We start from the raw sequence: 14032 nt of genomic DNA on the forward strand, positions 1-14032 counted from the left end.
TGGAAACACCCTAGTCCTCTCACAGGGTAAGCCCAAGACAGTACAAAGACCAAAAATTATAAGAGAACATTGGTAGTAAGAATCTAGTGACATCCAAACTTTCTGAATCCAATAAATAGCACTGAGATGAATGCTGCGGTAAACACACCTGCTCTTTTTCTGAGTGTTTATATCACTTTCTGAATCACTTGCTGCTAACTTTTCCTCCAGCAGCTTGTTTCGGAACCTTTTGCGTGCTGCAACAGGCTCAAAATCAGAATCATCATCTTCCACTGCATCTTCTTCTTTTGCTTCATTGTCTTCCTTTACTTCATCGCCCTTTTGCCCTTTCCTTCTGCGCACAACACCAATATCTGCAATATAACAGCATGCACATTGCATAAGTACACTACATTGCATTATAATCAAACACAGTGGCATGTTTATACATTCTTCTTGTTCCTATTCACCCCAGTGGAGTATAGGGCCGCAACTCATGTTTATACATATAAATGCTTAATCATCTTAATGCTAAGATGCTCAAGATTATTTTATCCAGGTAAAAATTGTAATACTGAAACTGCAATGTATATAAGACAGAAAATGTCAGCACTTAAAAACACTACCAACCTGATTCACTGCTCGACTCACTCTCATCATTTATGTCCTCATCTTCCATTTGTTCCTCCATATCCTCCTTTGCAAGTTCATTTTCTAGGTCATCAGCTATGACCTTTACTTGTTTTTCTGGAGACTGTAAGAAATTATAAAGCATTGAAGAAAAAAAATTATCAGTTGGATTTCATGGTATTTACACTCCCCTGTGATCATAACAGACTATATAATCTGTAGGTAATACAGAAAATATTCAATGGCAGACCTGTCCAAGTCCTTGTCATAAGTGGCAAGTCAATGGGATTTTCTGGTGACAGGAATGGCAACAATTTTTATAGTGGTGCATACATAGAAGCCGTAAGCTAGTCAAGACATTACTGTTGGTATTTTGATGTCATCTAAATAGACAAGCTGCTTGCCCTGAAATCTAGTACTCCTATGTACACACCACTATGAAAATTATTGCTATTAAAAATTAAACTAATTCAAAAATAAAAACAGAGCAGAAAGTTTGCAAAACCTGAAGGTTAGAAATACAAAAATTCTAGGATTCTTTATTCTTTTCAAAAGTTCTTTTTACTATGCATTTTATATTTTTGTACTGCTAAACCCACTGACCTAGCAGCCCTATGCTCACCGGAGTGTGATTAGGAACAAGACGAAGAAACACACTGACCAGGGGCAATAATATGTTTGGTTAAAGAGCAGTTGTAGCCCCTAAGCTTCTAACAGCCATGTTACAAGTGAATGTTTCTGAGCTAAAGTAAGAAATTTGTTAATAAGAACTGAAATGTCAAGCAAGATTATTTGACTTTTGATGTAACGCAGAATTTTTAAATTTTTTTTTTTTTTTTGGGGGGGGGGGGTGTTAAGTTTTGGGGGCTTCTCTCTTCTTAAAAAAAAAAATAAAAGAATAAATCTGAGCTGATAGTGTAGCTAAACAAATACTGAATATATTCATTTGTCTCTATAAAATATCTTTTTAAAAAACAGAAAAGAATCAACAACTTGGATAATATAGTTATTAAAAATATGAGAAACTGTTAAATAAAAAAAGGTGAATTCAGTTTTTCAAAGGGAAAACTCCAACCCTAATCAGGAATATGAGACTACACTTATTTCTAAATAATGGATATCAGGGCCACCCACAACTTTCACGGGGAGCACAACAAAACAATTTTTTTAAGTATATGACTGGAACAATTATGCACAAAGTTCTGTTTATCTAATGCATAACATAAAGGAACCAATGGAGTGAAAGTATATGTTTTCATTTTAATTAACCCACTACATATTTTATATCTCATAATTGTGTTAATTTCATGCAAAGATCTACAGTTAAGTTTAGAACAAAGATTTTTGTTTTGTTAGTTTGAACACATAGAAATTGCATCATATTCTCACATCTGATCACTCTACATAATTACCCCCTACCCTGTGGATCATAAACGTGTTGCATAATGCCTATTTTAATGACTAAATAATTTTCATGCTTAAATAATAGAATTTTGAGTTTAAAAATAAATGCACACAAATACATTAAAAAAAAATCAAAATACACTACACAATTTAATAATAGTAACAATAGTTGATTGATCCTTAGATGATAAGCCCATACATTTGAAAAATTGTAGCTTTTATTTTAGGACCTGTAAATCAATAAGTTATAGGCACATTATTTTAAACACTTATCAACTTTATCAAGCATTTTGATCATGAATCAAACATTGTTTGCAGTGGCTAGCATGCTTCTGCACTTTGTTAACCCCTTTTGCATGGTTACATTTTAGTGGTCTTAGCAGAGAATTTCCAACAGAATTGTTTAAGATTATAATTATTCTATCATTTTTCTATAGTTGAACTCTGAAAATAGACACGTTACACAAATAAAATATGTTCACTTTTAATTCTCTTTATTATTTTAACATTACCTCTGATATCTGCTTGACTGTTTCATCATCTTCATCTTCATCATTCAGCTCCTCTTCTTCCTCCTCTGAGGAATCCTCTGAATCATCCACAATCTCTCCTGAAAGGAATTTCAAATTATAATAGGTAAAGAATGGAAAACATATTTTAGTACAAAGCAATACATGCAACCTGGAGTTTCATAACTTTTTATACTCTCTATTTATATTTTTTGGTGTAGGTGTATGTGAACAATGACAAATCTAATTAATCATTTATAAATTTAAATGCATAAATTACCTTTTTTTGTGAGCCATCTCCCTTTTCCACCTTCTTTGGTGTCCCTTTTCTCCTTGAGAACTTTTTTTCATTTTCCTCCTCATCATCACCTCAGGCTTTGGTTTTTTTTTCCTGGCTTTCCCACTGATTAAAGCATCCACCTCTTTTTCTAGCTGTGCAGCTTCTCGAGACAAGTCCAGCTCTTTCTTGCTCCTTTTTTCTTCACCATCTTGAGAAAACTTCTCTAAATCTGATTTCTCTTTCTCTTCATCGCTGACTTCTCTGTGATTTTCTTTCCGTTCAATAGCCACATCATCAAAACTGTTCTTACTTGGGACTGTCTTCCTATTTCTGTTCTTTGGCTCAGTGTCACTGCACACTCCATCACCATTATCTCCATCACCATTATCCCCATCCCCACTGTCTTCATCTCCAATGTTGGTATTTCTTCCATTTGATGAATGCTTTCTGTGTGCATCTTTTTTGGGGGTATTTTTGACCCGTCTTTTTGATAAGAACTTTGTTTTTTCATCTGTTTCATCCCCTGAACCCTCATGTTCAACAGCCTTTTTCTTTCCTTTGACAGAAGACAGACTGTTTTCTGCAATCAAGGCAAGGCCACTTTCATGTCATTACAATTATATCGGTGAGTAGTGATTAAGGCTAGGCACCTGCCAAAAAAAAAACTTTTACGTTTCACGCGATAGCGCGGATTTTTTTATCAGCTATTTAGCCTTGACTGAAGGTTCAAAAATTAGTTTTACTGCACTTGTCACACCATCGGTTGCCAATGGAAACAACCAAAATGGCGCCCAAACAAACATTTTGAAAAAATTACAAAAACTTCGTCAATTTTGTGAGTAGACTCGAACTTTTTATTGAAATAATTACTTAAAAGACAGATCTACATTTCTATGAACAGAGATTTTGCAAAATCGGCTTAGGTTTTTTTTTATGAATTTTTTTGTAAAAACACTGTGTTAAATTTCATAGAATTTGATTAAAAACAGTTATAACTACCAATCTACTAAATATTCTTTAAAAATCGTTCATAGAAATGTTTTATATGTATGAAGAATTACTCAACAAATTGCACGACTATATCTCTTGTCGATAAAAAGTTTGTCCTTTTGAAGTAAACAGTCTGTACCCAAAACAAGACACTGAGAAAACGAGGAAAGAAAAACTGAAAGTTTAGTAACTACTAAACTACTAAATATTTTTTAAAGTTGCCCTCATTTAATGTGACATGTATATAAAGAAACTCTCACCGAATTTCAATGACTATATATCCATGTCAATATTATTTACAAGCTTTTTGAACTGAACCAAGCTTACCAAAACAAGAAACTGAAAAGGCAAGGAAAACAAACTAAAAGCTTAGTAACTATTAAACCAATAATTAGTTTTTTTAAAAGCTCTCATGGAGTTTAGATATGTATAAAGAAACCTTCAACAAACAAATTTTAAGCCTGTAGCACATGTTAATATAAGTTATAGGGTTTAAGTAAACAAACTGTAAACATAAACAAGGAACGGAAAAAGCAGAACAGAAAGTTCAAGCTTAGTAACTTTGTTTTATCTAGCCTTTCATGTAATTTACCTGTTGATAAAAACTATAACCATCTTTCAATGTGTTACTACACATAACTTTAACATTACTAATAAAAATTAATTATTTTGTTCACTTTTAGTAAAGTCAACATGGTTGAGTTGTGTACCCAAATGCTGATAGGCTTCAGAGAAGTACACAGTAATAACAACAATGGTGTTTGCAACATTGAGCAACACAGTTATAGGTTTAGATATAATATAGAAGTTCAGTGTTCACTAGCTTCATGCGTTTTATGCCATTATAGTCCTTTGCTATCTAACATTAGTGATGCTGTCCGGCATATTGCTTTAAATTTTGTGAGCATCTACTGAAGTAGCAGCTTTAGTAGAAACACTCTATCTTTCTTAGCCTTCAGTTGCAGAGTGATGGATGACATCAACATATAATTCTTGTCATCATAAAGAAATTATTTCAAAAGCTATAGTGGAGTATAACCCATTTCTTGCGTCCTTATGCTCCACTGGGGCGAATAGGAATAAGTAATAACCTGTTCATGAAAATCTAGAGATACATCATTGTGCACCAGAATTTAAAGCAGCTGCTCATGTTCTGTTCCTATTATGGCTAGGATGTATTTTATGAATTATAGCATCTGTAGTCACATGGATTAAAGATGTTTGATTTTTGTGGCTAGGTGGTTCTTTTTTCTGTCAAAAATTTATGGAAAAGCACTATAGCTGTCTGGCCTTTTAGGGGCTGACAATGATGGCTCTCTAGACACTGAATGGCTACAAAGCTTGACGAGATAGCAGTTTTCTTTCTGATTGTTAGGAGTGCTATACATAATTGTCTTCACATTCTGTTTGTTACATTGGTTGGAGTAATACCATCCAACCCCCACCTAAACAACCTTTGTTTTCTATGCAAATGATGTAAGCTCTGTTTCCCTACATTCCTGACAAAGTACATAAATAACTAGCATTGCAAGTTCACTCAAATGTGTAATGTTCGCATCTTTTTTTTTTTTTTTTTTTTTTTTAGTCCTGATTACTACCGAGATTTGCCAGCAATAGAAATGAAAACTTTCGCTTTATTTTCAGCTCGCTTACCACATGACTGATGGTGTTTTCGACAGCCGAATTCGGCTTCACTAAGTTACTTTTTTTAGCTGCTACGACGCGTCTAAGAATGTCCACGTGGGGGGATTTTATCTTTCGCACGTGGTATTGTGAGAAGAAATGAGCGTCTGACAGCACAATGAACATTAATATTAAAGCGTTAAAAGTCTTAGAAAGAAAATATCCAGAAAAGAAAAAGCTTTGAATAGTGTCCACCATTGTTTACTCCGGAGGCCATGACAGTTTGCCTTTTATGTGGGATACCGCAGCACTGCCCGAAAAGTGTGTCGTGTGACCTATGACACGTGAAGGTCGGCGTTAGTGAATTCTGATTGGCTATATGCTAAGTATGTGTACACATGCGTCCATATAAGAAGTTTCCGAACTCTTTGTGTGGTCTACAAAAAGAGCTTGTCATCATAAGCGTGGGGCCTTCTATGGTTTTGGACTCAGCCCTTTGTTGAAAGTACACCGCAGTGACCTTTCGTTCGGTATGCGATGTTGACGATGTTTCGCACGTGGCGAGTGTGTTGCTACTGTCCCAAACATTCTCTATTCTCGCTAATTCTGCGCTCGGGAAAAGTAAAGTAGGATAAAAGTAGATGTCTTTATTGACGAAATAGACATATTTCAGATTGTTCTATGAAAAATCACTTGGTGAGTGAATAGAACAGAACTTGAACTTTCACAACATGAAGAATCTCCAAAATGGCCCAATCAAAAGGCCACTTTCATGTCATTACAATTATATCGGTGAGTAGTGATTAATCCAATTGGTGAAAAACATAGTTATTATTTCTCATCTTTCATTTTGTAGACAACTGAAATGCATAATATCCATTTATAAAAATGTGTTATATGAGGGAAAATAGCATCTAGTGCAGAAATAATGCATATTCCTTATGCATCAACATTTTTTAAAAAAACCACCTAAAATATTTTTAAAACTTATATTTCAGATAAACAGTGGATAACAGGGTTTCAGCAATGACATCTGATAAATTGTTCACTGCCCAGACTATGTAGACAGATAAAAGAGCAAGCTGTAAAACATGAAAACATTGGAACAACTAGGAACAGAAGTCTTAGGATGATAAAATGTTAAAATGCTTTATTAAGAAATGTTTTCACTTTGTGCTTAAACCGCCTATGCAGCTTATGCCAAGATCTTATTTGCTAAATCGAACCCTCCCCTCCCCACAAAAAAATCTGAAGAAAATTTTTATACACACAAAACAGGATCCCCTAAAACTTCATTAGCAAACTTGCCTTTAAAGCAGATATTACTGAATTTTCTTGATAAAATGAAACATTTTCAATGGTAAAATTTCTTTGAATACTAACTAGATGACTATAAAGATATCTCTCTACTTGCTACCTGAATTCAAGCTGCTTTTAATTGGTCAGAACTGACCAATGAACAACATAAATTTAACTCATCCCTCCCCCACAAATCCCACCGTCAGGCCAGTGTTCCCCTCTTTGTTTTTTGCCACAACTTTGAAAGAGACCCACAGTATGGAGGCAAGAGGAAAACACGTCAGTACTTGAAGAAAGAAATTTTTTATGAGGATGGCATTTCTTCTTGGCATTGTACCAGATGACATCACTTATGTGAAGAATAACAGGTGGATGCCATGGTTGTAAGTAGGTAAGAACAAAGTCATCTACATATAATGAGGCTGCCAAACCTGGACAGACACATTTCAAAATTGAATCTATTCTGATGTTTAAAAAGTTGGTGAAAGAATTCTGCATTGGGGGATGCCCATTTCCTGTTCCTGAAAATCAGACAGCATAGACCCTACATGAACCTGAAAAAGGCGATGCAAAAGAAAATTCTTGAAGAGTGGCATATGATCCAGGTAGCCAAGGGCGTGAAGATCAAACAGAATACCTTGCTTTCAGTTAAAGTGATAGGCCTTCTCCAAATTTAAAAGAAAAAAAATCTTAAAACATGTTCTTTGCTGACAAATGCATCCTGCCACAGCTCCCTAGACCCCAAGCAGAGAGGCAGGAACTTATTTTACATTGGTGATGGGTCCAAGCCGGAGGTACCTGCACCATAAAGAAGTGCTATGCAGATGAGCATCCAAAGATCCAATGCTTTGAAGAGGATTTCTGTCAGTGTTTCACATAGAATGTGACAGTGGGCGAGAAATAATGCCACTTGATCCATGGAAAGAAAAACCTACACCAAAACAAGCAAACATGCTTTTGATCACTGTCCAAGGACAAAGTGTTTCTGGCTGTCTTACCTAAAACCTTACTAAAAGGGGATAAAGGGCTACCTTTACCGCAAGCCCCATCTGCGATATGCTCCTGTGGAAACAGAACAAACTACAGAGCATACTCTACAGGAGCGTAGGCTCCTCCATGAACTGAGGGCAGGGGTCCTCGACCACCAAGCTTTATGGACCTGCGAATGATTTGCAGATGACTGCCAGTCTCGAAAGCTGGCCTCAAAGTGTGATAACAAATAGGCGAATGAGAACATCAAATGGGAATGTATTTTAATATGAGGTATCCTCTCCTATCACAGTTCGTCTCTCAACACCTGTAGTCACCTGTCCTCAGAGAGAAGCAGCAAATATCACAAGGTAAATTTACAGAGTATGGCAGGCAGTAAAGTGTGAGCATGAGTGTTGGAAGGAGACACTGCTAAACTGAAAACAATGTAAGGCTTCTACATGTTGCTGCTAAACAGCACACAACAAATGATGTAGTGTAAACATGACCTATGTAGTCAAAGCCAGGCAAAAAACTTTAGAGGTGAACTCAATGGCCAGGTATATGGGGATTGGGTAGGGGTGAGTTTGCTGAATCTGTGTTCTCCCTGTTCATAGGTAAATTCTGACCAATCAGGAGCATGATATGAAATTCACTAGGTACCTAGAAAGGTGATCTCCCCATAGATATGTCATATGAAGACGAAACACTTGAAGTTGCTATCATAAATAATGACTGTTGTAATCAAAATAAAAAGTTGAAAATAACTTTTTCTAAGGAGTGAAGGATCAAGTTTGCTGCATAAAAGATGTAGCATCTGATGCATGAGGATACGCTCTAAATAAGAAAGTGATTGCGAAGGTGCTTTTGATGCTACCAAAAAGTGCCGAGGGAGTTTGGGGAAACAAAAATTCTACTTACTAGCTTTTCTGCGTCTTTGTTTATTTCTGGATTCATTTTCATCTTCAGAGCTTGTAAAGATATCAATGCTAGATCCACTATCCAGATCTTCCCATCCATGGAAATCAGCTGTTTCTTTTTCATGATCTTCCTTAGCCATCTTGATCTTTACAACCATAGATTTACAACTTGCACTTTTGGAACCCTCTACCACATCACAGTCTGAAATGTCTGAAAAAGCCTTAGGTTCCACAGAGTTTTCCCTTTGTTGTTTTTCTCGTTGATTTGGCCTGTTCTGTTTCTTGCCTTCCACATTCTTGTCTTCATCAATTTCAAATGTAACACACGGAAGATCATCATCATCACTGTCAATATTACACTTGTCTTCAACCTCATCTTCTTTTACATTGCTTGCACTGGATGACTCTTTACAAAACTCCTCAGCAAGTTCTTGTATCAGTTCAAACTTGGCAAGTACATTTTCCTCCTGTTGACCATCATCCTGACTGGATTTCTTTGAATGTGCAGAATCATCTTTCTCACTTTTGAACTGTTGCACATTTCCTTTGGGTTCACTGCTGATGGACAACTTTTCTTGTGATGCATCTAAAAATGAGCTTTTATCCTGTGTAACCTTTTCTGGTTCTTGTTCCACGGAGTTTTCTTCTATTTTTTCTTTGTCATCAACATCATTGCAACCCTTTTTCTCTTTTTGGTGGCAAGGTGACCCATGTCCTTGCTCTTGCTTGGACTGGCGACAAAGACTGCTCTTGCCCCTACCATCTGCCTTGACAACTTGTTTAGTGGTTTTTTTAGCTTTTATATTTTCTTTCACTGACTTCTCATCTTGCTTTCTTGAATCACTATCCACAGCATCAGATGCTTCATCTCTGGGAGATGCATCCCCAGAACTTGCCCTAGAACTTCATGTCGCAATCACGGGGTGCAGCCCGATGTTTGCGAGAGACTGTGCCCAAGCATTTACTGACATTTGCTGAGTTGTTGGGCTTAGCATCTGCAGAGGGCAAGTCATGGCCTGTATCTCTCTTACTGTTTTTCTTGCTGTTGATGGATATGATCTTTCCCAGAGATGAAATATAAATGTGGAGTCCTTTTTTCAAAATTTTAGCACAATGCTGCTTCCTCTGTTGGTCATTTAAATCAGATGGCACAGTGAAAATAGTCTGGACCTCATCATCCTGCATTTGTTTCTCACCTCCATTCTGAATGCCAGAAGTCTGCTGAACAGATTTCAGCACCTGACGAAATGTGCTAGTGGCTTCATACAGCTGACTTGTGACTGTCAAAACACTGTCCTCCTGCACTTCAAATCTTGAGAACATTCGGTGAAGTGCATCTGTACCTCCACTTCACTCTCAGTCTTAGGTCCCAGTGATGATGATGGCAATTGGCCAGAGGTTTCTGCACATCGGAAAGATTTCTTCTCGTCAGATGCACTAATGGTATCAAAGACGGCTAAACACTGGTTTCTCAGTTCCTCCAAGGGCAACGGATCACAGAAATAGCATTCCCAGTTCTCAGTTTCAGCTGTCAAAATAAAAACAAATCACTTATTTTCTTAGTTATAAACAACATCAAAAGCACATATTCAGCACTTGCTGATCACATAAACTAGCTAAAAACTGAACAAAGGCAATAAAGTATTTTTTTTTAAACAAAAACAATATGGTAAATGACTTTAAAAAAATGTAAATAAAAATATGTTACTTTTGTAGCTGGAATTTTTCTTTGTTAACTGTTAATGCAAAAGTTTAAGTTTAAGTCTCCTTAACCTTAACCTTCACTTACTTATATATAACTCAAGGTGTCTATCTTGTAATTATACCATATGTAAGGTGACCAGACGTTTCGGGGGCGAAAGCGGGACACGTGCCGATGATGGTGTCGTCACTGACAATGAGCACCGAAAAAAGTGTGTGTGTGTGGGGGGTGGGGGGGGGGGCGGCGCTGTGGGGTGCCTTTCCTCTGACTTTGCCGGATGCAAATCAGCGTACGGTATTCAGATTTTTAAAGACAACCAGGACCATGGGTGGGAGCCAGAAATTTTCCTGGGACTGAAGATTTTTCAAGAGCCATGTAGTACTAGAGCATATGCATATAACGTTATATGACATATGGTTGCATATGCGTTTCACGTTTTTCACATACATAACACACATAAGTCATACAATGTCTTTAGTAGTTAACAATGACAAATGTCCAACTTTATTAACCCTAATGGGCAATTATAACTTGGGAAGTGTGTTCTGTTACAAAAGTTTAAAAAAACTGCTAGTTACAATATTAGGCGAGTGGTGCATCATAAGAACATGCATTCTTATATATAAAACATTCTTAAGGTACACCTATATCACACACCCATACAACTGACAATTAATCTATAATCTATGGTTGAGCATGTGGACTGCAGAGGTTGTAAACCATTTCAAGTCCCTATTGCTTTTGCACATAGGCATAGTATGTTTGCCTGCCTGAACTCAATATAATAAATTCTCCTGATAGGACATGTTCTGGTATGGACAAAATGCTGTAAACTTTTCTGACAATTTGCTGATCATAAAAAGGAATCCAAATTTCTGTGCTTACACCCAATTACCTTAGAAAAATATGGACAGTATGGTTCAAACTGTTCACATCATGGACAGAAAACTGTAAAACCAGCATATATGAAGGAAAAAAGTGAAAGACTTTCAATGAATGACTGATAAAACAGCTCAATGTTGCTGTGCTGACTGAAAAACTATTTCAGCTATTGAAGGTACACATGCTGATCATGTTTACATCCCATTTAGCCTGCAATCAAAAACAGAGCCTACGTACCTGAAGGAGTTAACTGTTCTCAACAGGTACACAATAAAACAAAATTTTATTTTCCTAAAGTCTATGCCTATCTCTTCTGTCTTATCTACATTTAATTTTGATAAGGCAAATAAAAACAAGTAAAAACTCCAATACCCACCAAAACCTAACACTTCTTATTTTTTTAAAATTCCAGTGATTGATGTTTGCATTGGTCTCCCTGACATTCTGGGAGCAGACTTTTCAGGAGTATTTGTCAAAATGTCAATTTGTCCAGTTACTATGTTGGCAGGCTGTGTGGTTTCTGTTGGTCTCTTAGCTGTCTGTGTTGATGGCTCAGTTGCTGGATGAGGTAACTGCTGCTTCTTAGTCGGCTGGAAGCTGATGCAGTCCTCCAACTTCCTTTTTTGGACAGCATTCTGGCAAACAGTGTCCTGTTTTGTTTTTTTTTTTAGCCAGATGAGCCTCTCTTTCCAAATGCACTGTATATGATGCATGTGCAGAAATCACATTTTTTATCATTTGGTCACTGGGGACCACCTGTATGGCTCTCAGTCCTCTGCCCTTAAATCATACTTAATAAACCACAATGGCTTCAACATTTTTAGGTGTAAGGTTGGTTCTGTCTTTTTCAACAAGGTCATCCATAATATTAAAGGTTCCCGCTGCCGGCATTTTATTCGCTTCCAGTAATCGTTTTCTTTGAGTACGGATCAGTGACTAAACTTATGTCGGGGACGATATGAACATCGCAGTGAAAAGACAGATAAAGGTGGAAACACTGAAAGGACTTTTAATTGTGAAGTGCAACTTTGACAGCGAAAATTTCACGAAATCTTGTGAAAAAATGTTATGACACTATCTTGCAATGACCGAAACTTTACAAGGAGATTCACGTCTATGAAGTACGGTTTGGGACAACAGCCCCGCAAGATGACGAAGGTGCCGGACCATTATTAGCACGATAATTTATACAGCGCCTCTGCCGCCTCACCTGCACGTCAGCAAAGTTGGCTGAGGGGAGATAAGGTAGGAATATTTCAATTTAAATTTTAAATACCGGATTTCTATTTAAAATGGAATACTGTAGTGGCGTGGACAGATCTGCCGTTGAAAGCATCACTACTCGGTAAAGTCAGAGGAAAGTCCCCCCCCCCCCCCCCCCCTTATTTATCGGCGTTCTTTGTCGGTGACGACACCATCATCGGCACGCGTCCCGCTTTCGCTCCCGAAACGTCTGACCACCTTACCCGAGGTCATCTTTATGACTTAAGCTGTGTTAAACAAGTTGTGACAAAAAATTGACGTTCAGAAAACACTTCTAAGTTCTAATGAAGCAAATTATTGAACCCATGTCTTCACGTTAAACCCGACAATAGTAACAAGCAGTTTATTAAGTTATCGTCACCATATTATTTTGCTGTAAGAAAAAGCCGGTACTGTCACAGACGGTGGGAAAGGTTACGAACAATTAAAACACTAAATTCGTGCGTTATTTCGCGAAATTAATCCAACCTATCTAACTGTATATAAATCAGTGCTTCCGGCATCATATCAATAGGGATGTTGATACACGTACTCCATTACCCCGGCCCCACGCGGATGGTCGGCCCCGGGCCCCGCGTGTTCCTAACGCCGCCTCTGCCTATTACCACTAGCGTATGGTATCGTTCACGATAAGAGAAATTTTCGCTTTTTTATTCAGTCCCTGGTCCTTCGTAATCAGTGAAAATTTTGAATTTTACTTTCCGTCCCAGTTCCGTCCTGAGATTTTTTCTCAGGACGGAAATCCGTCCCCCGGACGGAGAACTCCCATCCCTGCAGGACATTTGATGGACTTGCCAGAAAGCCAGAAAGCGGGACATTGGGCATCCCGATGAGCAGGCAGGACACGAGGTCAAAAGCGGGACATCAGGTAACCTTAACCATATGGTTTATCTTAAGTTAGTAAATTCTTTTAATTTTTAGGTCAGCCATTCTCGAGCATCCTACTTTTTTTAAAAAAACAGATTTTGGAACACATTATACACTAGTTTCAAATGTGCAATGGCTTTCTCTATTGTACAGTTCTTTTGTGTATCATTCTATGTCCTTGAACTTTACTAGTGCCAGTGATACACTCTCTGAGCATAACACTTGCATGTCAGCACTTTTCTGGTAATAACATATTCAGAAATTTAGGAAGTCATTTGATCATAGTTCTTTTTCATCATACAAATAATGTATCTTCATAAACAGAATCACACACAACTTACTGATTGCAGTGAAGGCTGCTCGACCAAAATTTCTCATCACGCATCCTTTGCAAAATGCTCGTGGACACTTGTCACAGATAGTGAGACGACCACCCTCACCACACCACCGACACTGCTCATCCATCCCATCTTCATCTTTTGCAATTTCTCCACTTCCAAGAAAGTTCCAGCATTTCTACAAACCCAAGTTTAACAGAACACAACTGTAACACCTGCATGAGGATAAGGGAGTGAAGAATGATGTAAGGCCCTTATGCTGGCTCAACATAGACTCTTGTTACCATAGACACTTTTAATATTATCTTTACTCTAAGCATCTCTTTTCCTTCCAATCTATGCATGCAATCTGAGTAGTATAATCCAAATTGATGACC

General features: G+C 37.4%; 1 protein-coding gene across 1 annotated transcript in view; it reads right to left on the reverse strand.

Annotated features, from left to right (window-relative positions):
- The window catches only part of LOC112559615 (transcriptional regulator ATRX-like), a 40360-nt gene that overhangs the window by 21868 nt on the left and 4460 nt on the right, over positions 1–14032 (reverse strand). The window contains exons 7-15 of the mRNA XM_025230951.1: positions 13659–13833; positions 9890–10131; positions 9569–9728; positions 8605–9258; positions 2943–3382; positions 2804–2883; positions 2526–2625; positions 610–733; positions 149–353 (exon numbers count right to left, since the gene is read on the reverse strand). Of these exons, the coding sequence (XP_025086736.1) occupies positions 149–353; positions 610–733; positions 2526–2625; positions 2804–2883; positions 2943–3382; positions 8605–9258; positions 9569–9728; positions 9890–10131; positions 13659–13833 (2180 nt within the window). The remainder of the gene's footprint in view (positions 1–148; positions 354–609; positions 734–2525; positions 2626–2803; positions 2884–2942; positions 3383–8604; positions 9259–9568; positions 9729–9889; positions 10132–13658; positions 13834–14032) is intronic.

The sequence above is a fragment of the Pomacea canaliculata genome, linkage group LG3 (assembly GCF_003073045.1).
Source record: "Pomacea canaliculata isolate SZHN2017 linkage group LG3, ASM307304v1, whole genome shotgun sequence".
NCBI classification, from domain to species: domain Eukaryota; kingdom Metazoa; phylum Mollusca; class Gastropoda; order Architaenioglossa; family Ampullariidae; genus Pomacea; species Pomacea canaliculata.